This window comes from Rhipicephalus microplus, chromosome 5 (assembly GCF_043290135.1).
Source record: "Rhipicephalus microplus isolate Deutch F79 chromosome 5, USDA_Rmic, whole genome shotgun sequence".
NCBI classification, from domain to species: domain Eukaryota; kingdom Metazoa; phylum Arthropoda; class Arachnida; order Ixodida; family Ixodidae; genus Rhipicephalus; species Rhipicephalus microplus.
The window spans coordinates 23,175,391-23,199,612 of NC_134704.1; the positions used below are offsets into that span (position 1 = coordinate 23,175,391).

Below are 24,222 nucleotides of genomic sequence, written 5' to 3' on the forward strand. Positions count from 1 at the left end.
AAATTTACTCGAGCACTGTGTAACGCCGTTTCTTCACAGCTCCATTATCCTCCTGCAGCTGGTTTCTATGCAGGAAATGATACACTCAACATACCTTCAGTTTATCAATGAATGCTGTCACGCATTAAAAGGCTACGTCAGCCTGTTAATTAACCTTTCATGTTTATGTTAAACCACAGCAGACTGGATGGCTGGACACAAGGGGACAATATGGTGATAGCCCATACAAGTATGCTTCTCAATGGGCAGCTATGGCCACGATCACGAGCTTTTACCCTATCGAAATAAATGTATGTACCTATTCATTGACACCGCCAGGCATGGGTTCACTTCGATTTTAATGGAAAGCATCAAAACGTGCCGCTGTTTGAAATGGTGACAGAGATGAAGAGAGTATGGCTATTGCATAATGCACGTTCATGACAGTACAGGTAGCAATGCGTTATGACAACAAAAAAGAAAAGGGGGGTCAATGCAGACAACACATCTTTTCGTGCAAGTAAACGTAGTTCTCAAGAAATTTAGAGAATAAGGGAATGACCAAGTAAACAAAGCAAATAAACTGAATACAAAACCTAGGCAGGGACATTTCTTATGATGCTTGAATGTGCACGGGAAGGATACGGCTCTTCGTACGTGCCCTCCTGAAGGGATTGGGTTGTTCCTTGTTTTGGGCTAAGGTGAATAAAAAAGCTTGGAGAGACGGTGAGCAGTTCCTAGAACAGGCACAATGGCCTATATCCTTCCCATTTCTGGCTGTGTTGCATGGCCAAAAAAGTAGTCAAATGTAGTGCAAGCGAACTGGCGCAGCCTATCAGCAGACATGCAGACTTCACTCACATCTGCTCACAGCAATGGCTCACCCACAAAGTTTGTCAAGCGTGCGCAAACATGCCACACCTTGTTCAGTTGTCCAGACATGCTGTTTGGAAACACCTGTGAGAGTATTCTGTAGGTCTTTATCCTCCGAATGACCCTTTCCACATGTATGCGCACACTGGCAATAAGCCTTGTCTCAGTTTCATCTGCTTCAGACAGTTGAGGCCGTCCTTCCATGAATGGCGGAATGTTCAAGTGCAGTGAAAGTTCCTTGCACTCTTCTTCGATGGTGAACCCCCTATCAGCCATCAAACTTCGCCCTGGTGAGAACTTTTCCAACACACCGGAAGCCTTTGTTAGGGCCTTGTCAGACAGCCTCCCAGGAGAAAGATCGGACACGAACATAACAAAGCCGTTCGGGCTGCACACAACTAACCCTTTTGCAGTATTGTGCTTTTTGTACGAGGAATAGGTCTCACTCTGTACACGGAATGACGAGGGGGTTTCGATGAAAATTTCGGTGCAGTCGAGGATGCCGTCAACAGTGGTGTAGCCCTTGTCAGTGAAAGCTTGTGGCCTGTACTTGTCGCACAGGTGGGGAGGCATCCAAGTTGGGACCTGAAAAAAAGAAGGAAAAGTGGGTTTTCATATTTTTTACATTAATATCATCAGTGGCTTAGGAACGGGCGGGGAGAGTGGTCTTAGAGTGGTGGATCTATGCGAAGGATCTAAGACTGCATTCTCAATGCACATGAATCTCCCCATTGCTCTTAATGTACGATTTAAAAAGTCACCTTCTCCACCTTTGATTTTTGCCACAAGTACTGGCACTGCTCTGCAGTAGAGACCGCAAGATGAGTCATCACAGCTTGTAACACTGTCAAATGAATCTACAAATGCTCTAAAAATTAGCAAAAAAGACACGGGCACACGAGAAGCATGCTGGGATAAGCATTCTCTCAACAAAACTTTTTTGGAAGCATCGTTACATATAAATAAAATCATTTACTGCATTGGGCATGTGCTGTAAGACCCAGAAGGTTCATCGATTGATTTATTGAGTTATAATGCACAGGCACTACATAAGTTATAAGGTGCACTGTAGTGGAGGGCTTCAGTTTAATTTGATCAGATGGGAACCTTTACCGAGCACCTTAATCTCGAACATGCGAGCATTTTCGCTTTTTTCCTGCGTAAGAAAAGCGGAAGCCACGGCCGAGAATCGAACCCGCATCCTTGGGCAGCACAACGCCGCGGGCACTGAGCCATGTAGCAACCCGCAGAATAAAAAAAGTGAAATGAGTACATTTAAGGTGAGGTGACATGTGACGTTGCTTCCAATAATTTTTAGCTGAGAGTGAGTGCTTGTCCCATTGTGCTTCGCCTGTGTTGTATTTTTGCGCTCTGGGTTTTACAAGCGTGCACCAACTGCCTAACGAGTAGTTTTACTGAAATTTACTTTAATTCAATCGATCCATCTTAGAATGCAAACACAAGGTGTTCAAGCTGAGCAATCTTGCAGTAAGCTTAAAAAAGCATGCTTCGGGGAATTAAATTACCTGTACGTTCTTAGCAGGTATCTTGACAGACAGAAAGGCAGTAGTGGGGGCTAATATATCTGGCCATGAGGGGAAGGCTGACAAACACCCCTTGAAATAGAACCCTGGCTACGCGACTGATCAGTGTACAGTTGGCCTTTTATACCTAAAATTCCATCCAGTCCCCTTTCTCCCTTCCCATAAATGTTGCAATTTGTCGCGGCCATCACAGAGACCACAAACAAAAGGCAATAAAAAAAGATAACTGGTGCTGACATACCTGGCGAAGCCTGTTGTCCAAAAAATCCAGCCATGTTACCCAGATCCTCGAAACGGTTGACGTAGAAACGCCAAACCTGTACGAAAAACAAATTTGCAAAAAATGCGCATCAGTAATTTTCTGCAGCACAAACAAAAGAACCTATGGTTGCAATGAAGATGTCATTGCAGAAGATGCTTAAACGGTACTGAATTCCTTTTGTGTAAGCACCTTGTTACTTCCAGTCATTTTCATTATAAACGATAAGTGAAAAAGTGCTGCATACCATTGCTGATATTTTGAGGAACGTACGAATACACAGCATGCTGCATTCCCCCTATGCACAAAGTAACTAACAAAACCAGCTACGCTCGGCAGGAACACTGAAATTTGGCTTAAACTTGAATTTCTCAGTGAATGAAAGTTCGTTTGCTCCCGGACAAGCACTAAGGGTATTACAAAATACCAAATCTTTTGAATAAAGCAAACTCGTATTTTGTCTTCATGGCCCCTTTCGGGCTGATTGGGTTATGCTTGTTTCCCTCACAGCATATTCATAAATAACATTATACACAGTATGCCCGCGTAAATGTATTGGCATGGTAACAGAGTTTCATTAGTCACTCCACTTGGACCTTATGCAAAGGCAAAAATGAGTACTGATGCAAAAAAAAAAACACTTCAACGTTGGCAGCGTACCTGTACGCAAGGTCAAGGCCGTCAAGGCCCAGCCGTAGCCTCATCAGGACGAGCACAAGCTGTGTCTTCAAAGGCAGGATGAAGTTCCGGTCCTCGTTCTCCGTTTCCTTCATCTGCCAGAACCGCAGCTTTTTCGCATCTGGTTCAAGTAGGGACCAAAAACTGTCGAAGGACTTTCTGGATGTAAAGCCAGTGTAGTACCGCAGCTTCTTTTCATCTTCTACAAGGGCTTCATACGTGATGTCAATCTTTTGTGTAGCTTCAGCCTTGCACCTCTTGACTTTCTTCTGCATACAGGATAGCTCAAGCCGCAAGCACCTATTCTTCTGCTGAAGGCGGTCACATAGCTTTTTTGCTTCAGCGTGGTCCTGTTGAGAGCGTTTTAGCTGGCGGTTGAGCTCTTCAACATGCGCGTAAGCAGCTTCAGCCTTTTCTGCTAGCTCAGTTATTATATTATTTTGGCAAGCAACTTTCTTGGCAAGCTGGTCATAGCTTGACTCTTGGCTGCTGTAGGCATGGTCCATGAGTAGAGTGCTTTGCTGTGCGGTGTCTTCACTGTCGCTGCTGCTACTAGTTATGGCAGAGCCTGAGACTTCTGGGTCGTGCTGGGGTGCCACAGTTGGACTGTTGGGAAGTTCCGGCTGTCAGGGGAAAATGAAAAAAGAAAGCCATGTGTTTCAGTGATTTTTACAACACACTGTGCAGCTGCAGGTGAGATTTCCAATACTGCATTTTATACCTTCACACGAGTTTAAGTTTACTCGGCATCAGTGCTTTTTTTACGCAGTAGCGCAACCCTTAAGTAGCCATTGCCTGCATTAAGCCATAACAAAATATTCAGTGGTGCATATGCAACAACGTAATGCTATTTCTCTGCATTGCTTGCGCTCAAATTACCTGTGTCCTTATGAGTGGTCGCCTCCTTTCCACCTTTTGCGGTCTCAGCGGGAAGATTGTGGGCACTCTGTTCATGTAAGTCTTTTTTCCTCCTTCGAAGTGGGCACCGCATACTCGGTGTCCCGTGGTAGGCGTAAACTTGGAGAACCTGAGCACAAAAAGTTCCAGCATTATTTCATATGACACTGAACATCACCTACTGCGTTTTCAGGTTCCTTTTAAATGTCCAGTCTGCATGCTACCACTGCAAGACAACAGTATCACTTTCTCTTGATTAATGTACAAAAAGTTCCATATCAGTCAAGGGCAAATGACAAATGTAATTTTAATTTTCAGCCTCACTCGACAACGCCACACACAGGTAAATTATACAGCTGTTTGTGCCACTCATCTGCATAGGTGCAGCGAAATCGGCCGCGTGCATGCACCAGATAACTATTTTACGGAAAGGACGAGATTACAGAGGCACCGTTTGCATCGAGGGTGATCCGCGAAAGCTAATCGCCGTTTGGCACAACGAGTTCTGGGTAAGTTGTTGCAAGCGTGCCGTGAAGTACGTTACGTCGTTTCTAAAAAGTAAGGTCTCGATGTACGGTAGAGCTATTAGGAGAGCCTCGTCAATGAGCTTGCCTTCCCCTTATGCCTGCATGCTTGCCACTTGCGTTGTAAAAAAAAAAAAAAAAACGCAAGCCGCGTACGCGGTGCTGCACTTGCGCAACATGGAAAACTAAAAGACCTCAGCACTACAACTCGTAATAATAATAATATTAGTACGCAGCGGTAACAAAAAACGCTAGAATAAGGAAGATGCGCTAAAAAATGACCGGCATGCACAACCGCGAACCGCGGCTGAGCTATCCGGTAAGAGTATACGCAGGCAGAGTGAGCAAAGATCATATTCTTTGGTATGCTAAGCTTCATGATTAAACATTCACATAAAAAAAACCACCGCAATACGCTTATTTAGTTTCAAAGCGGCACTATACATTTAATAAGATGTCTTACCTGCCGCCCCGTCCAGCCCTGTTGATACGCTGAATCCACGTCTCCCGAAGCTTTTGCTCTTTAGGAAAGACGTAGAAACCCAAGCCTTTATCCCTTGTGCTGTTGTTGTAGCATCCAGGAACACAGCACGTAAATCCTCCCATCGTAAGACGGCTCCACACGACCGAAAAATCTATCGAAAAGGGAACGCTCAGGCACTTCGGCTGGCTGGTGCACCCGGACGACTACAAGTACCGGCATGCACCGCGGCTGCCGCGGCAGCGGTGGCGTCGCGAAACTGGCCTGTGGGATCGGTCTATTGTCGTATTAACAAAATGCTGTTAAAAGCGCCGAGTTTGCGCCACAGAGTGTAACTTATTGGTTACACTCACCTGCTGATTTCTTAAAGAAGAATGTTGATCACAGCAAATTACACAAAGGAAAATTCGAAAATGTTGTTTTCACCGCTACAAAGAAAATTTTTCACCTCGTGCTATTTACGGAAACGAACAAAAAACGCTCAAATTAATTTGGCATACTTGTAAAGGGTGTCTATAGAAATTTGTGTCACAACCATTTATTTTAAAATTTTTTTGTCGTTTATTAGCACATTAACAGTTTATGAACAGCAAAGGTACTCAAGCAGAGGCACATACGAGCTTGCGTGTCTAAGCACTTCTGAAGGCCAAATGCATAACCTCCGAGACTGGTACTTTGCATACAGTGTTGCAGTTTCAAAAGCTATGTTGAACTATTCAAAATTGTTTGAAGAGTTATTTCGGAAATAGTGCAAGTGTAAAAATTTTATATATGACTATTAATAATTTGTGATACGTAATAAGTAGTGTTTCGCTAAATTTGACGAAAACGTAAGAGTGCAAACTGCGATTGTAGTGCGCTCTGCAAACACGTGGCGCCACCTTTTACGCTTCATTCATGCTGGCGATCTGACGGTCTTCGTCGCGAGCACCAGGTATGTTGCGATTAAATGCTCCCACAATGTCCTGAATAATTGAAAGAGTCGGCGAAATGCGTTATAACACGTCACGGCCATGTCAACAACATCACACTGCCGTATGTGCGTCAATTTCGCTCATGTTGAGGTTGGTTTGTTAGGCTTACCGCGGAGCGGCATGGTATGTGAGCGCATCGTCTGGTTTCTTGGTGTCGCTTCTCGATAATCACCGATGCACGCGCTTTTTGTTGAGGCCAGGGACACTTAGGGTTTGCATCTTAACCAGTCATTACCGTTCGCATCTCTTCGCGGCCTGTGTGGTGGGTGTTCCGATTGCCAAACCTCCCGCTGCCCATTAGCCGCTATCACATGAGCGCGTAGGAATGCGGCCTGTGACGAATCATGTTATGCAGATTTTTCGGTTTTCTCTTCATTCGCTTGCTACCTTCACTGCTGATAACGAGTTAGTTTTCTCAGAGTTCGACCACTGTACTGTGGAACGTTGCGCTAAACTTCACTAATGCGCCGGCGAGTTTAAAACTGATAGCAAGTGATCGGCGTTGTTCATTGTGTGCGCATTTTTGCTGTGCAGATATCAAAATGAAGATAATCATCCAATGCCAGGAGAGTCACGCCGTTGAGGTAACCGGCGAGGAGACAGTTTCCTTTCTCAAGGTAAGAAAAACTGCTTCTTGCGTTTGATCGTGGTCGTATAAACTTGTGTAGAAAACGCGGGCTTATTGCGTTTCGTAAGACAACATACCTGCTTGTGCAGTAACCAACCGCTCTACTCTAACTGTGGCTTCTATCGCGTGGTAGTGGCTAGTAGATCATACTCGAGAAGTTAGCTAGCGCGATGAAAACGTTGGGGTGTGTACTATGCGTTATCCATTTAAAAAGATAGCATGAAACACGGCAGACTGTAGTACTTCTGAATGCCCACTAAAAGTCTTCGGCGTTAGAAAAAAAGAATCCCGAAATGGTGAAGGTGGCACGTGTGAAAGCAACAAAATGTAATTGTTGCTTCATAGGTAGCTCTAAATTGTAACAATTATGTGTTTGTTGAAGGAACATGGTGGGTAGGGTTGAGCTGATAGCTAAACTGACCGTTGAAGTAGACCTTTGATTAAATCAAGGAAGTTGTAAATGTTGAGAAAATATTAAATGTGCCAAGCATGAAACTTCACATTGCATTAAATGGACATGTAGTGTGCTGTAGGTGGCTATCACCACTTTTTCCTCTGGTTACCTGCTGATTTTTATGATGGTCAGTCCTTTGAAGCCAGTTTTTTTTTTTCTCTCTCTGCAGAACTACCTCCACACAGCTGAGGGTATTGTGCCAGAGGACCAGCGGCTATACGCTGAAGGAGGCAAGCCACTGAACGATGGGGACCTGTTGTCCGCCTGCTTGACCGATGGCGCACTCGTCAACGCCGTTGTGCCCCTGGTTGGAGGTAAGCTTAACTTCTCGCACATCTATGTGTTGAAGCCAGTGAACAAGCTCGTCCGCTCGGCCACATTCAACGAAGCGATCTCGTGGCTGTATCTTCAGATTGAATTGACTATATTTCTTCTGTTTATAACAGAAAGGAAGCAGAGGCTAAAGGCCATGAGGCCTGACCAAGGCTTCTGCTCCTACGACAGTTCGGCACGCAGGCCGTAAATAGCGCAAGTCAATACAATGTATACTGTACAAACATATTCCACTGAATAGTCACGAAATTAAAAGAACGAATTATCGAGGAACGAAGAAAGAAATATCTCTTTTAAGCTGAGGCCGTGCTAGTGGAAACGTCCAGCAATGTGTGACCATGAAAAGCTGCCACTTGGCAGCGTTGTTATGTTGCAAGAGAAATAAGTCCAAGTGCAATTTTACACAGATATTGGAGGTCACCCAAAGTAGCATCTTTCGTGATGTTTGCTGGAGGTAGCCGTGTGATCTCTTGGGTGGCAGGTATCGCGCTCGTGCCAGCATTTGATCTGCGCTTGTCAATGATATCAACGCTACCTCACATGCCTGGCGTTTAGAAAGGTGGCCTGTTTGAGGAGCAAAACAATGCTTGCGATGTGTCGCACTTTCTTGGTGAGTTCAAGTGAGATGCTTACGCCGATGTAAAGCTAGTACATCACTAGTTCGCCATCACTAGTTCGCTTTCCTGTTAGTGTTAAATAAAGGTTCACTGGCACGATTTTTGAAACATTTTAAAGTGGATGTTTTTCGTTTTCTTAGTATGCAGCGTTAACGCAGCTTACTTGTTGGACAACGCATAAGATATTTTGTAAAGTTTTCTTTGTGTAGCGTTAGCAAGCAAGCCTCATCGCAGTCACTGTATCACTAAGTTTGTGGACTCTGTGTTGTGCACACAGCCTAAGCCGTGAAAACCGCTGGCAGGGTCGCGGAACATCAATGTATTCATTCACATCACAAGCAGACGACAGATCAGCCTCTAGTAACGGTCTCCCCATATCTCCCCCTCTAGTAACGGTCTCGCTGCCGTGACTCATCACTGACACTCCTTCCCCTAGACATCAAGACAGAAAGGTTTTTTTTATATCGGTATTACAAATATATTGGTGCATTTCCAGGCACCACAGTTCTATCTTTAGGGTTCTCGACAGCGGTGTGACTATCCGAAAATATTTAAAATTCGTGCCAGCACTCCTTTAAATTATGCGCTTTGTTTTCTTTGCTTAAAAGCCGCATGTGGGTGAGGCATATGACAATAAGGTTCCTTTCACCTGGAGCACACAACTGCCTTAGTTGCAACTCATTTTTCTGAAGATGTATGTGGAAACAGGGGAATCAATTTTTTGAGTATTTGTGTTCTCCTGCAGGCAAAGTCCACGGCTCCCTGGCTCGTGCTGGAAAGGTCAAGGGACAGACGCCAAAGGTGGAGAAGCAGGAGAAGAAAAAGAAGAAGACTGGCCGAGCCAAGAGGCGCATTCAATACAACAGGCGCTTTGTGAACGCTGTGGCCACCTTTGGACGCAGGAGGGGACCCAACGCCAACCAGGCTTCATAGACTATGTGGAGCACCAAAGCTCTAAAATTAAAAAAAGTGTTCTTACTAAAATTTGTCCTCGAGTTCATATTCTGCTGCCGTTGTGGCTTAACGGTGTTACTCTTTTATGCTGAGTTTCAGTGGTACGCAGAGCTGACCCAGATTTTCAACACGATACAAAAAACAGTCTGTGGACAGTGCGGCCATAAACAAGGTACATCGGGAAACCCTGCAGTTTTTGAGGCCCCTGCTTTTGCACCGTATTGTGCATCATATGCCATTGCGCAATTGTTCACAACACTTGGAATTGCTCTTTAGCCAAGTATTATGCATGTGCATTTCTTATCCATAAGGGGGCTGTGCAACACTTTTTCAAGTAGCAATGGCAAAGATTTACTAAGGGAGCTTAATGCATCACAAATTCAATGCTGCAAAAATATTTAGAATTCGTCCAGCACGAGTGGAGCTACAAAGGTTTGTAGCATGCTGCGATTGCATTCTCTTATCCCGACAAGAGCATTGGGAGCTAAGGAGGGAGCTATGGCACGGAGAAAGAAAAAATGACCCGTGCCTCGTGACATTGAGCAGTTTTTACTTCGAATATGCAGCTTTTCAGTGGGATCACAGGCGCAAGCGTAGACAAGTAGCGGCCTCCTGCGATGGTTCCTGTTACGACCGAGCGTGCCATGCTGAAGTCGACCTATGGCTGACAAAAACTGCTGTTACATGTGATTTTTGAGCTTTTGTCATTTGTCGAGAGAAGTGAAACCAATTTTTAGCTGACAAAAAATTTATTGTGAATTGCAGGCCACGTGCTGCGCTACATTATTTGGCTCGCATGTTCTCTGGAGCCTTGACTACCAATTGGTAGCGTTTTCTGAACCTGCTCAAAAAGTGTGGCAGGGCCCCTTTAATAAGAATATATTTCTATGTTGATATATTCACAATTTTTTTTTATTCATGCGTGCTGCCATCTTGGACTAGTAAGGGATTGTTTTGCAGTTTTCTATGTTGAAATGTGAAATGGTCATGAAATGTTCCAATGTATCGGCCCAAGCATTTCCGGGCGTGCGAGTTCACCGTAGCACTACTGTTTGGTTACTTGATAGAGATGCAAAACTGCAGCATTATCAGTTCAAGAAAGCGTGCTTGATCGCATCTGGGAAATGTACTCTAGATGCAAAACATGTACTACAGGGGTGATGGAAAGAAATTCGAAAAGTGCAGAATCTCTGCCCTCTGCTGTTTTGCATTCCTTTAGATGCTGTAGTGCTCGCGATGGTAATTTAAAGCCACTAGAGACACTCATGATGCAATCAAGGACAACTCGAGCATCTTTTTACTGCCACCAAGGTCTGAGAAAACATCCCACTGAACTGTTCACCTTTCCATCGTCGTCTTACACCTCGGCATCGCTGTAGCGATGAGGATAATGAAGCTGTGCTGAATGGCACTCCTTAGCCATATTTTAAGTTTTCATTAGAGGTGGGTGAATATTTGAAATTTTGAATATTTTTAAAATAGTGCTTGCTATTCAATTTGCACAGGGAATTTTTTATATGAACTTTGTAAAGACACAGTCATGTTGAATTGAGTTGAGAGTGATCCCTCCAGATTTTTATTATACTTCTATTTCATCTGGCACTCTTATTGTAGCAAAGCTGCCCTTCAGGCTCTGCTACGGTTGCAAATGTATTCTCAACAAAATGCTGGTTCCAACATGGAGATGATAGATGTGGTGCAGGTGGGTGGCTCCATTAGTGCTGTTCTGGTCCTGAAATTGCTCTAGGAAGTCCGAAAAACCCGACGGCAAAAATTTTAGCATAAAAAATTTCAGATTTTCTAACATATTGGCATCTACAAGCAGATTTGGAACTCCAGACATAAAGGGGGCGCACTCTAATGCGCCACATGAGTTGGGAATAGCTCTATTTGTTCTGTTTACATGACCAGTTGTTTAGGGAACAGTACGCTGATACTTGGAAACATCTGAGCCAATTTATTTCATTAAAACTATTCTGTACCGTGTCAAATCTAAATTTCATGCAATTTGCACAAATTGGTGCGAGGGAGAAGTGCAATAATTTGGCTTTACTGACAGTGGTAAAATACCACAGGACATTATTGTTGGCAGAACTATTCTGCACTTTGTGGATGCTAGTCTTGCTTGCTTTTGTCTTTTTTTTAAAGCTTGCCCTCAAGCATAGGGTGTCCAAAATACACACGCAACTTTAACTTATGTAAAGTCTAATAAGGTATGTAAAGTCTAATAATGATAGGTGCTAACATCCGTGAATCAAGCAGTTGAGGTTGGGTGCTTGCCATTATAGAGCTCCGAATTCTGTGTTGCTGCTTTATGCTGCAACATCTGAATCCCAATTGAACCACATAAATCAATGCAATACGCACCTTTACTGACTCTTGCAACTCCACATTTTTCGTGCACCAATGCTTGGTACTCAAAAAAGGAGAGAGAGAGAGATGGACTTCAACGATGTGGCATGAGAACATCCCAGATACATTTATTATATTACTAGAAAATGGGAAAGTTGAAGGTTGTTTTCATTAAAGACAGGATTAAATGCCTGTACAATATGTAGGAAGACAGTCGAATACATAGAACATTTCAATTATTTTATAGGAAGCAGAGAATGTCAACAAGGTTAGGAACCGTCGATTGATAGAACGCGTAAATAGGGTGTATCAAGACAGAATGTTAACAACGGCGACGAGTCTGCATACCCTTGCCTCACATATGCTATCGCTGTGGCCTTGAAATCAGCATGATGGCATATGAAGCCGTTGTGAATGCTTTTGACTTCAGACAAACGTATATTCTCAACACCTCTGTTCCAGAGGACATGAAACTTGATGCAAAGCTTTAGAAAAGAGAGCAATGGTTCTCGTAGCTGATTGAATTGGTCGCTCAGCAGACACTGACGAAACACTTTGGCAACGAAGCCTTCGTGGCACTTGATGACTGTATCTAGATCTGCAGCACTGTCTAGTTCCTTGTCAAAGGCTAATTTACTGCTATGCAGGACTTCTTGCATAAGACATGCATGGAAGGAGTTGAGGAAGGTTAGTGCTTGAAATCTCAGAAACTGGAGAAAGTAAGCAACCCGCATCGTGGCCATTGTCTCCTTGACACAACTCTTGCAGAGCTCCTGGAAATGCAGTTCTTCAAGAGCAAACTTGGCACATTTCACCTTGCAGAGGAAGACGAAGATACGGTTGTACAAATCGAGGGTGGTTTCAGTCAACACAATCGACATTGGCCAGGCCACATCATAGCGAAGGACAACATTGTCAAAACCTTCCAGGGGTGCTTTGGCAAAGCTCCCTCTCAGTCTTATGTTCAACTTCTTTAAGAAAGAAACAGGTCGGGAGTGACAAGACAGTGCTTCCTGGAGGGCAAAGTTCAAGAATGACAAGCTCTGCCAGGTCTCTGGAGTGTCTGACAAAAGCTTCATGAACACCTCAAAGGTGAACATGTGCATGACTTCACCGGCAAACATAAGGAAATGACTATGAACGGTGTCAATCTGTTTGGGAAGCTCGCAATCAGATTGGAGGTAACGCAGGAACTTGGCACTGTTCTGACGGCACCTTTCCGTCACCGCAGTTGTGACAGCTTGCTGAATTTGATACAGTGTGCAGGTCAAATTGCATGTTACGCTACCCGTCTTCACCAACATGTTCTCGGAGGCCACGTGAGTCAGGTCAAAGAAACCAATCTGCTTAGTCCATTGATTTATTTTCTCAAATAGCTCTGAAACGTTTGTCAAAGTTGCGGCTTGGTTTGCCTCATTTTCAACTTTGCTTGCAGAGCAAGGTATGTTGCTGATAATGGACGTGTATAGCGTCCCCAGAATACTCTTCTGTACAACGTTCTTGCTCTGCATTGCATGCATCAGGTGCTCAATCGATTTGCCTGCTGATGTGAGTGGCAGTAAGTGCGATCCCATGATAGTATTCAAGTAGTATGAATTGCATACATAGAGAGATGTCTTCCAGTATGTCGGGTCTTCAAACGTAACATCACGAGCGCGTCTGATAGGGAACTCTTGATACGGATCAGTTAGCTTTCCAGTGCTGCTCAGCTCATCGACAAAGTCAATGAAGGGTTTCAATGTATCCAAGTACAAGCTGACCGTTTGCGACCTGTGTTGACTTAGAACTGTGGCACTTTCTAAGGCCCGCTCGAGAACACAGAGCAGCTTGACTGTGCTCTGCACGGGGCTGGTTGTAGAATCAGTCGGCAGAATGCAGCTGTAAATGTCATGCATATGCCTCACACGCTCAAAATAAGAATGCATGTCCCTAAACAGCATCAGAAGCGTAAACGTTTCATCCTGCTCTATGAGCAATTTTTCAATCTCCGCAAGGCGTTTGTTGTATGGCGCCAGTTGCTCCGAAATAGAGTTCGCAAAGGCTTGGTAAGTAAGCGTCACCACAGACGTCTCCTCTCCGACACCCGCAGTCGCTGAAATGAAGTCCTGCAAATGAGCTACGTAGGACGCACAGCGGCACACTTCCTCCAGCGAGTTCTTCACTGCTGCTTGGGTAAGGTGCGTCAACTTGAAATTGTCGTTGACGACAAACTCTGTCCCATTCCAGGAAAAGGCGAACAGTTCTTTCGTACCGCGCAACATCCACAGCACCTCCCGAAGCAAGAGCCGCTCGGACAGTATTCTGTGCTCGCCGAGCGGCGTCAAAACACCGCAGCTGTTCAGGTACTTTTCCCATTCTTTGGATAAGTTCGCAGAAATTGTAGAGCACGCAGGAGCCTCGGCAGGATGATACTGACTCCAGTCCCAGTACGGCTGCAAGACGTTGTCAAGTGTCATCCTAAATGCCGATCCTAAATGCAACGTTCGCATGCTGCCTTTGGCAGCGGCCGCAACGCTAACAATTTGCGCGGTTACTAGTTACTACCGTTAGAGAACACCTACCACTTCAACCGTTCAGCACACCCGTTACAACAGGACAACCGCGCAAAAGAACGGCTGCGCCTGCGCGCTTTCTTCAATGTGTCTCATATCGGCTCGCCTGCACTGGATTACTGCCTTGCGCTTCAGTCGGTAGTTTGGCTTGGAAGAGTTCTCATAGCTGACACTGGCCAACATTAGGCAAGTCGAGAAAAGGCTCCTTCTTTGCACTTTCGGTAGCGTGGTGCGGTGCGTACGCGCTCGTAAGCCGTTGTTCTCAGCAATGGCAATCCCTGATCAGGTGGTCATGCGGAAGATCAAGAAGCGGCAGAAGAACAGAAAAAAGTTACGGGCTGTGAAGAAGCTGGACTGCGAAAGTGGACAAGGTAAGCTGGAAGTCTGGTAATGTTGGTCTCGCGCAATACGTCATGCAATTTGGTGCTTGTCCGTGTCGCTTCGAAGTTCGCAAAATGCAGCCTGTAAATGTGTAATAAAGATGTCGAAAAGGTCAAGTATTGGCGTTAACGAGGCTCATATTTTGACTGATCTGTGAACCGTACGCTATGTCATACAGTTCGTGAAGTAGTACATACACTCTCGGCTCCCTACGTGTGTCTACACGCAGGCCTACATGTGTTCGCGTTTGACACATGTTTCTGCATTTTAGACATTTGAACCTACACGTGTCTGCAATTAGTAAGGTATGTCATAATGTTAGGTTATGGTCAGATAGCGATTGAGGACGGAAAGTTTGACAAACATGCAGTAGATCACAGTAGGAAACGAAATGTCGCCTTACAACCTTTGGCGCAGTTTATTACCGATGCTGGCCTTAGATTTGTTCTCAACAAATCGCATCCATTTGTTTGTCTTCTGTGTACGTGGTACGTGACAATAAGGAGAGAAGCGTTGCATACCAGCTCATAACTTTTGCATGAGCGCCCTGGGCTTTCCCCCTCGATGCCTATCAATTATAGTACCATATCACTGTTTCGAAAGGTCAGTGAAGATTTCTTTCGAGCACTGGCTTTAAACTTAAGTTATTTATTTATTTACAGATATTGGCATCTTGCATAGCAAGATATTGCTGGAGTGGGTACACTGAAAGCAAAGTATGATAAAGTGCTTATACTCTTTTGTAATTGTATCACAAATATGAGCAAGACTTTCTTTCTTTGTATGGTGTACATATTTAGTTTCTCTTTGTTGAATTGCTGAGCCTACAGATTTGATTATTTTTAATACAAAATATGATAAAGTGCTTATACTCTTTTGTAATTGTATCACAAATCTGAGCAAGACTTTCTTTGTATGGTGTACATATTTAGTTTCTCTTTGTTGAATTGCTGAGCCTACAGATTTGATTATTTTTAATACAAAATATTATAAAGTGCTTATACTCTTTTGTAATTGTATCACAATTCTGAGCAAGACTTTCTTTGTATGGTGTACATCTTTAGTTTCTCATTGTTGAATTGCTGAGCCTACAGATTTGATTATGTTTAATACATTCATGTCATATCTTCCTCTTTTTATTCTTAAAATTTTGAGGCCGCCATGCAAGATATTTTTCTGTGTTGGCCAATCAGTAAGAAAGCTCGTTATTGCAATGAGATGACAGATTGTTTTTCGTTCAATTTTAATTTATAGAAAAGAAAATCAAGCTAGAAAAGGAGGAAGAAGAAGAAACGAAAATGGTCGAGGAGGAGCATGAGGACCAGCCTCAAGAAGAGTGTGCTGAAGAACATGGAGAAGGTGGTAAGGGCACTGATGCACAGCCTTAAACTGTTTCTTTTTATTGCGTTCCTCACAGAGTTTGCACAAATGTAAAATGATCACATCTGTTGATCAGTATCATCATGACCTTTTAGTAGGTGGCAATGCAGTACGTTGTGAGCACTTGTTCACAATGTGGGAGAATAATTTGTGTTCAGTGTCTGCAATATCATAAATTGAATTCTCATGAGCAAGAGCTCTTCAGAAAAGAAAGGAGAAAGAGGACAACGAAGTACAGACAACATTCGGTGCTGCATGAATGTGCACATCATAAGGTGAAGCACGGGCGCAGGACCCGAGCTCTGATCGGCACACGAGCAATGATGCACTGAAATTATCGGTGGGCTTCAAAGGAGAAGATCGCATCACCAGCAAGCGCACTGGCGAAGGGAGCAGCACGACATCGACTCTGCAACCTGTGACGTGGGTGTCCGAGAACTAGACAGAGACCTCAACCTGCTTTGAGGGAGGTCGCCCCGGCTGCAGCAGCTACGTACAGCAAGCGTGGACGTTCCTGGTGCAAGCCTCCTTTGAAGCAAGCGGACGAAAACACTCCTCGGTGGGCTACGTCAGCTCGTAGTACAGGGTGTCCCCGAACGCCGCCAGGCCCAACCACTCAGGCATATGCCACGTCACCAACATCAGGCGACGACGACAACGGATGACCTTGTCGGCAGCGTCAGGGGCGACGACGTTTGTCAAGAGCGTCGAGAATCCCGACAGTGATGCAGCGTGACCAATCTCGGGCATTGATAAACCGCGAATCAGTTGGATCAACTAAGGTTTGTGCGAATTGTGAAGCTAGAGTTGCCCGACGTTGTTCTGGACAGTTCAGTTTGTAGTCGGCTTTGTAGATAGTTTTTGTTCATTTTGTGGTTAGTGGCATTTGTTTGTACATTTTTCTATACTTTTTAGAGTACCATGCGTGTGTTCATTAAATGTGGTGTGCCCTTGAGAGAGTCCTGTCTCAGTTCATCCGCAGCCACCCGAATCCGTGGCAGTTGGCGAACGTGCCAGGATTTTATCTGGCTTAGTCACTGATTCGCGGTTGTTGTAGAGATGGATTGGGACAAGATCTTAATGGTCATTCAGGAGCAGAAACTCAATAAAGAAAAGGGCATGCGAAGAAGAGAGGGAGCGCCGTTAACAAGAGTTAGAGGCGGAACGTGCCGAACTCTAGGCAGAATCTGCCCTAGTGCTAGAAGCTTATACACTGTAATGAATCTGAATAACGGACGCTCTGCTGGTAATGAAGGAGACGATGATGATCGGTGGCTGCAGTAGTAGCTCGCGCACGCCGCTCGCCTTTAGCCGGACCTGCCTGATAAAGGACATTTTGCCAAGCTACGTCTGAACCTTTCTCGACGTACAACACCTCTATTTTAAGTGGTGGAGGAGCCGGGGTTCCCATCAACCTGGAACTTCGCAATCGGACGCTACCCTCACCGTTCACCATGACTGCTCCTGGCCCTTCTCAAGCTGCCTTACCAACGACAGTCTACTGTGCTGGCGCGCCTCGGCAACGCGACCCACCAATTTTTCGCGGCAATGACGAACAAGACGTCGAGGACTGGCTCGTCGAGTACGAAATCGTAAGCGCTTCCAACAAGTGGAACGCCTGCGACCAGCTCACAAACGTGCGCTTTTACCTCGCTGATGTGGCCAGCCTCTGGTTCAAAAACCACGAAGGCGAAATTACCAACTGGTCTGCCTTCAAGACCACCATCGCCGCGGTCTTCGGTCGTCCCGCCGTGCGCCGGCTTCGCGCGGAACAGCGTCTCCGTAGTTGAGTCCAGCGCAGGGACGAGACCTTTACAAGTTACATTGAAGATGTCTTGTCTCTTTGCAAGCGCGTCGATGAATCTCTCACCGAACGCGACAAAATCAAGCACATCATCAAAGGAGTTGACGACGACACCTTCCAGATGCTCGTCGCTAGAAATCCACAGACCATCACCGATGTTGTCCAGCTCTGTCAGGAGTACGACGAGTTGCGTAAGCAGCGTGTCTCGACGCGCAGGGCCGCAGAAGATACGGCTGAAGTTTCCGCCCTCGTACACGACGTCGCTGCTGATAACACCGTCTTACTGCCCAAATCAAACAATTCATTCGTGAGGAAGTTGCGCGTCAGCTTTCTATTGTGGCCGAAGCATCCGCGCCAGTGACCTCGTTAGACCCACGTCTACGCCAGGTCATCGAGACACAGGTCACGCAGGCACTGCCTCCATCGCCATCTGTCCCTACGCCGCTGACCTACGCTGCCGTCGTTGCTAGACCCCCAGCCCCACCTATCTCTGGCGCATACCGGGGCACCGGGTCCTCCTACCCTACGACGCTGCCTACATACACGGCACCCCATCCCGTTTCGCCCCCTGCACCTTCTGTCGTTAACCCATGGCGCACCTTGGATAATCGACCCATCTGTTTCGCATGCGGTTTCGTGGGACATATAGCACGCTACTGTCGCCATCGCAACTTCCAGCCTCCAGACCATGGGAATTCTGCAAATTACCAGGCTGCCCAGAATCCCCAGCGACCATCTTCTCCTATCACCGACTCATTGTCCCCACGACGCCCAGTCGATTCTCGCCGGTCATTACCACCCCGTCGCCGATCTGTCTCCCCGATGCTTCGGCGCACGAGCCCCGCTCGAGAGGAAAACTGACATCCGCAGTTCCGGAGGCAAGAACTGCGTCGTCGTCGAACATTCTAAGACCTCCTCTTTGTCCGACCAACGAAATTGATGTGCTAGTAGAAGGTGTTGCTGTACGTGCACTTGTCGACACAGGCGCCGTTGCTTCTGTAATTAGTGAAAAACTGTGTCGCGATTTGAGAAAAGTTACAACGCCGCTTACGAATCTTGCTCTGCGTACAGCCACCTCCCATTTCATCGCGCCGACAGCTCAGTGCACAGCACGCGTTCTTATTCAAGATGTTTGGTACGCCGTCAACTTTGTTGTTCTCCCACGTTCATCGTACGACGTCATACTAGGATGGGATTTCCTTTCTACCCATCAGGCCCTCGTCAACTGCGCTCGTGCTGAACTCACGTTGACGAATCCGTGCCTTGATATCGATCACCACAGTCCCTTGAAAGTGTTTGCCGCAGCTGACGTCCGCATCGCGCCGTTGTCCGCCGTCCTAGTGCCTGTGTTTTCCCCTGCTGCCACTAACTCGACGCTCCTGTTCCAACCAACTATAGCTAGTGCGCAACACCGAACCATCGTCCTCCCGTTTGCCGTCATCAACTTTTCCAATGGTTCGGCGGTACTTTATGCGTGCAACGTTTCTGCTTGTCTGTACATCCTGCTACGCGGTGAGTGTCTGGGAAGCCTCGAGACCTTAAATTGTATTTTCGAAGACCCGATCTATCCAGACAAGCCATTTTTACCGACTTCTGCCATTACACCCGCAACTGACGCCAATGAACCTATAGATGTATTCCGCAAGTCCATTGATTGTAACCTCACGCCTGGGCAGCAGAAACAGCTGATCAAGCTCCTACAGCGTTTTCAAGCCTCGTTTGACCACAATCAGCCTTCCATAGGTCGAGCGTCATCTGTTGTTCACCGTATAGATACCGGTCAAGAGACGCCATTACGGCAGCGTCCATATCGTGTGTCAACTACCGAAAGTCGTGCCATCAATGAACAGGTTGACGACATGCTGACACGTGGCATAATCGAACCGTCAAGCAGTCCCTGGCCCTCTCCAGTTGTGTTGGTGAAGAAGAAGGACGGATCCATCAGGTTTTGCGTGGACTACCGGCGTCTCAACCGAATCACGCGCAAGGATGTCTATCCGCTGCCACGCATTGACGATGCCTTGGACTGCCTACAGGGAGCCGAATTTTTCTCTTCTTTAGATCTGCGCTCTGGATACTGGCAGGTACCCATGTCAGAGGCCGATAGTGAAAAAACTGCTTTCATCACGCCCGACGGGCTTTACGAATTCACAGTCATGCCCTTCGGCCTCTGCAACGCGCCAGCTACTTTCGAGCGGATGATGGACTCTATCCTTCGAGGCCTCAAATGGAACGTTTGCCTTTGTTATTTAGATGATATTGTCGTCTTTTCAACTGATTTCGCAACCCATTTAACCCGCCTCGAGAAAGTCCTCGCGTGTATTTCTGCCGCGGGGCTGCAACTGAATCTGAAGAAGTGCAATTTCGCCGCTTGAAAGCTTACGATCCTTGGCCACGTGGTTTCAAAAGACGGTATTCTTCCTGACCCTGCCAAACTTACAGCCGTTTCAGCGTTTCTCAAACCAACCACCATGAAAGAGCTCCGAAGCTTCATAGGCCTTTCCGGCGCTTCGTCCGCAATTTCGCGACGATCATCGCTCCTTTGACCAAGCTCCTCGCTGGCTCTAGAGACCTTTCAGCCTCGTCTGCCACCTGTGACGACTCTTTCAATGAACTGCGCCGCCTCCTCACGTCGCCGCCTATTCTGCGGCTGTATGACCCATCGGCACCCACAGAGATCCACACCGACGCTAGTGGTGTCGGGCTAGGCGCTATTCTTGCACAGAAGAAAGACGGCTTCCAAGAGTACGTGGTTGCCTACGCAAGCCGAACTCTTAGCAAAGCCGAAACCAACTATTCTGTCACTGAAAAGGAATGCCTCGCCATTATTTGGGCGATAGAGAAATTTCGACCTTACGTGTACGGGCGCCCTTTTGACGTCGTGACTGACCACCACGCCCTCTGCTGGTTGTCGTCACTGAAGGATCCAAGCGGTCGCCTCGCCCGATGGACATTACGCCTCCAAGAATATAATATTTGCGTGGTCTATCGCTCCGGCCGGAAACATTCGGACGCAGACGCCCTATCACGTTCGCCTCTACCCCCTGACCCGGACTGCTGCGAAAGTCTAACCTGTGATGATGCCACTGCCGTCACCATCGCCGACATGCCATCTGAGCAATGCAAGGACCCTTGGGTTGCTTCGATTCTCGACATCCTGGCTGGGCGGACGGCTTCCCCCCCCCCCCCCCCCCCTTCTCGCATGTTGCGTCGGCAAGTCGAGCACTTCGCCACTCGCGACGACAAGCTGTACCGACGCAACTACGCACCCGGTGAACGTCAGTGGCTACTCGTAATTCCACGACATCTGCGATCCGAAATTTGTTCCACGTTTCATGACGACCCTCAATGTGGCCACGCAGGTTTCCTGAAGACTTATTCTCGCATACGTCTCCGATATTACTGGCGTGGCATGTACCGTTTTATACGACAATACTTTCGGGCCTGCTTGACGTGCCAGAGACGAAAAACTCCCCCTTATCACGCTAGCGGTACCTTGCTACCCTTACCATGCCCATCCCGACCATTCGACCGCGTCGGCATCGATATCTATGGTCCCCTTCCCAACACTGCTGACGGTAACCGCTGGATCATAGTTGCCGTCGACCATCTCACGCGGTATGCCGAAACTTCATCCCTTTCCTCGTCTACAGCAAAAGACGTTGCGACTTTCGTTCTTCACAACATCGTATTAGGTCATGGAGCACCTCGGGAGTTACTGAGCGATCGTGGTCGCGTATTCTTGTCAGACGTCATCACAGCATTGCTGCGTGAGTGCCACGTCGTTCATTGCACTACAAGCGCCTATCATCCCCAGACCAATGGAATGACAGAGCGCTTCAACCACACCCTTGGTGACATGCTGTCTATGTATATCTCGTCAGACCACTCCAATTGGGACCGAGTGCTCCCGTTTATCACGTTCGCTTATAATACCGCCATTCAAAGCACTACTGGGTTCTCTCCTTTTTTCCTCCTTTACGGACGCGAACCTTCTTGCACTATGGACACCATTCTTTCGTACAAACCTGACTCCTCAGAGGCCACGACTTTGTCTCAAGCCACTACATACGCTGAAGAATGCCGCCAACTGGCAAGATCATTCACAACCCAAGACCAAGGATGCTAAAAGCACCACCATGTTGCATCAAATAACACTACTTCCTACGATACAGGTTCACTCGTCTGGCGGCATGTCCCTTCTGCTACACCTGGCCTTTCTACCAAGTTGGTCCCCAAGTATCACGGCCCATATCGTGTGCTACAAAAAACGTCACCGGTGAATTACCTCATCGAGCCACTGGAACCATCTTCTGACCAACGTCGTCGTGGCCAGGAAATTGTCCACGTCTCGAGACTTAAGCCCTGCTACGACCCTCCCGTGTTTACTTGTCCATAGGTCGCCAGGATGGCTCCTTATTTCGCGGGGAGTAATTGTAATGAATCTGAATAACGGACGCTCTGCTGGTAATGAAGACGACGATGATGATCGGTGGCTGCAGTAGTAGCTCGCGCACGCCGCTTGCCTTTCGCCGGACCTGCCTGATAAAGGACATTTTGCCAAGCTACGTCTGAACCTTTCTCGACGTACAATACCTCTATTTTAACACTATAAAAGTAGGAGCTCGAGTGCGAACTGCCATTGGTGCTAGCTAAAAGGGGAATTACACCAGATTAAATGATGTTGACAAAGATTTTTGTTCAAGGAGTTTGTGCACCTGTTGTTCAGTGTTTTGTTGCAGCTTAGCGAAGCGTTATAGAGTGTGCTAAATGTGCAAATGAGAGCACATTCTTATGTAGTCAGCCTAATGAAAACGGCTCAAATTTTACAAACACTGCCAGTTTTGGGAAAAAGATGCAGCATGAGAACACGACGCTTAGATACGACAAAGAAACAGAGCATAGCTATTTATTGATTAGCATGTCTGCAGAAGAAACCAGGGTTCAGTGCTCGTAAGATATAGTACTAGAGGGTAACAAAATAGAGTGCCGGAGACGCATGATGTTAAATACCCTAGAGTAATGGAAAAGAGATATTCAAACTTGCCAAGAACTAGTAGCAACTATCAGGATGCAAGAAAGGCTGCCCATTGTGAATGGTAGACCTAAGGCAAGGGGAAAGATTGAGGCGACAATGCCTATTGTTTGTTCAAACTGTGAGGATGCGGAGAGTGCGGGGCAAAAGACCAGCATTACATATTGAGGTGGGACACGGGCTGTGAAAGATGATGCGAAGGGGCGTTGGAGGACAAAAAAAGCAGAGGCATCAGCTGTATCAAGCGTCTTAGATGGTGGGTCGCGAGTAGACGTAGAAAGAAACTAAAAAAGACGCGGAGGGTCTAAAAGCACCAATTGAAGTGTGTTATCTCAAACTGGTGGTTGCTCTAAAGGAAAAAAAATTGCCTGGTGGGCTTTGTCGGAAGTAGGTCTATAGATGGGTTTATTAGAAGTTCAGTTCCGTACACAATGAAGTTGTGCACATTTGGGAACTGTAAGGGTTGCAATCTTATTATAGTTAAATTTCTGAGTGTAGCAAAAAAGTGCTAAGGACAATGAACTCGCAGACCTTTCCAAACGTGCAGTGTAGTGGTTGATGTGTTCCCAAAAGTGATTCGTGTTGACCAGTGGTCAGTGCAAGTATAAGTGAACACCAGACAAGAGAATGCAATAAATTAAGGACCAAGATTATGGCAACAGCGTGATAATGGCGAAAAGCACCTTTTAATGACAAAACTCTTGGAAAAGGGGGCGTATGTCATAAGCAAGAGCCCTTGAGAAGAAAAAGGACAACAATGTTCAGACAACGTTCGGTACTGTGTGAGCACGCGCATCATAAAGTGAAGCACGGTGCGGGTGACCCAAGCTCTGCGCGGTAAGCGAGCAAACGATTCGCTGTCGTTGTCTATGTGGGCTTGCAAGGAGAAAGTCGCATCACCGGCAAGCGCACTGGCGACGGGAGCGGCAGGACATTGACTCGGCAACCTTTGGCGCGGGCGTCCCGAGAAGTAAACCGGTAGACAGAGAGCTCGACATGCTTTGAGGGAGTCTGCTTGGGATGCAGCAGGTGCACACAGCAAATGCCGACATTTCTGGAGCAAGCCCCCTTTGAAACAAACCGACGAAGACAATCTCCGGTGGGCTGCGTCTGCTCCCAGTACCGGGTGACCCCGAACACTGCCAGGCCCAACCACCGAGGCATACGCCACATCACTGACATCGAGGGACGATGATGGGCAGCCACTTCGGCAGCGGCAGGGACAGCGGCGTTTGTCGAGAGCATCGAGAATCCCCACAGTGATGCAGCATAACCGAGCCGGTACATTGAAAAGCCGCGAATCGCCTGGGTCAAGAGAGGTCGGCACGAATTGGGAAGCTAGAGTTGCCCGACGCTGTTTAGGATAGTTCAGTTTGTAGTCCGCTTTATAGATAGCTTTGGTTTCATTTTGGTGGTTAGTGGCATTTGTTTGTACACGAGTACCGTGCATGTGTTCATTAAATGTGGTGTTCCTGTCTCGGTTCATCATTTGCAGCTACCCGAATCCGTCACATGAATACAGA

At 46.6% G+C, this 24,222-nt stretch overlaps 4 protein-coding genes across 5 annotated transcripts in view; 2 read left to right on the plus strand and 2 right to left on the minus strand.

Annotated features, from left to right (window-relative positions):
• Window positions 1-321: 321 nt before the first annotated feature.
• On the minus strand, window positions 322-5,450 carry LOC119186525 (uncharacterized). Its single transcript, XM_075894976.1, has 5 exons — window positions 5,218-5,450; window positions 4,213-4,360; window positions 3,316-3,956; window positions 2,638-2,713; window positions 322-1,437 (listed from the first exon to the last, which is right to left on the minus strand). Exons 1-5 carry the CDS (start codon window positions 5,358-5,360, stop codon window positions 847-849), a joined length of 1,599 nt encoding a protein of 532 aa, XP_075751091.1. The 5' UTR covers window positions 5,361-5,450; the 3' UTR covers window positions 322-846.
• Window positions 5,451-6,070: 620 nt separating this feature from the next.
• Window positions 6,071-9,225, plus strand: RpS30 (ribosomal protein S30). The gene is made up of 4 exons (XM_037426017.2): window positions 6,071-6,169; window positions 6,744-6,826; window positions 7,461-7,605; window positions 8,987-9,225. The coding sequence occupies exons 2-4, from the start codon at window positions 6,752-6,754 to the stop codon at window positions 9,172-9,174; spliced, it is 408 nt and encodes a 135-aa protein (XP_037281914.2). The 5' UTR covers window positions 6,071-6,169; window positions 6,744-6,751; the 3' UTR covers window positions 9,175-9,225.
• Window positions 9,226-11,650: 2,425 nt separating this feature from the next.
• Window positions 11,651-14,185, minus strand: LOC119174891 (gamma-tubulin complex component 5). The gene has a single exon (XM_037426015.2). It carries the CDS (start codon window positions 14,034-14,036, stop codon window positions 11,817-11,819), a length of 2,220 nt encoding a protein of 739 aa, XP_037281912.2. The 5' UTR covers window positions 14,037-14,185; the 3' UTR covers window positions 11,651-11,816.
• A 107-nt stretch (window positions 14,186-14,292) lies between these two features.
• The window catches only part of pit (probable ATP-dependent RNA helicase pitchoune), a 40,394-nt gene continuing 30,464 nt past the window's right edge, over window positions 14,293-24,222 (plus strand). The window contains exons 1-3 of one of the 2 annotated variants that reach the window (XM_075894998.1): window positions 14,331-14,470; window positions 15,143-15,196; window positions 15,735-15,842. In XM_075894998.1, coding sequence (XP_075751113.1) covers window positions 15,779-15,842 — 64 coding nt within the window. In that variant the 5' untranslated portion in view covers window positions 14,331-14,470; window positions 15,143-15,196; window positions 15,735-15,778. Of the gene's footprint in view, window positions 14,471-15,142; window positions 15,197-15,734; window positions 15,843-24,222 lie in introns of both variants that reach the window. The other variant, XM_037426014.2, reaches the window with a different exon arrangement.

Bases quoted from the DNA above. Each gene is read 5' to 3' on its own strand.
- LOC119186525 (XM_075894976.1), bottom strand. From the start codon at position 5,360: ATGGGAGGATTTACGTGCTGTGTTCCTGGATGCTACAACAACAGCACA. The intron at 4,361-5,217 runs GTAAGACATCTT...TTTTGTGCTCAG, and splicing joins AGGGCTGGACGGGGCGGCAG to GTTCTCCAAGTTTACGCCTA. The intron at 3,957-4,212 runs GTAATTTGAGCG...TTCCCCTGACAG, and splicing joins GACCACTCATAAGGACACAG to CCGGAACTTCCCAACAGTCC.
- RpS30 (XM_037426017.2), top strand. From the start codon at position 6,752: ATGAAGATAATCATCCAATGCCAGGAGAGTCACGCCGTTGAGGTAACC. The intron at 6,827-7,460 runs GTAAGAAAAACT...CTCTCTCTGCAG, and splicing joins AGACAGTTTCCTTTCTCAAG to AACTACCTCCACACAGCTGA. The intron at 7,606-8,986 runs GTAAGCTTAACT...GTTCTCCTGCAG, and splicing joins CGTTGTGCCCCTGGTTGGAG to GCAAAGTCCACGGCTCCCTG.
- LOC119174891 (XM_037426015.2), bottom strand. From the start codon at position 14,036: ATGCGAACGTTGCATTTAGGATCGGCATTTAGGATGACACTTGACAAC.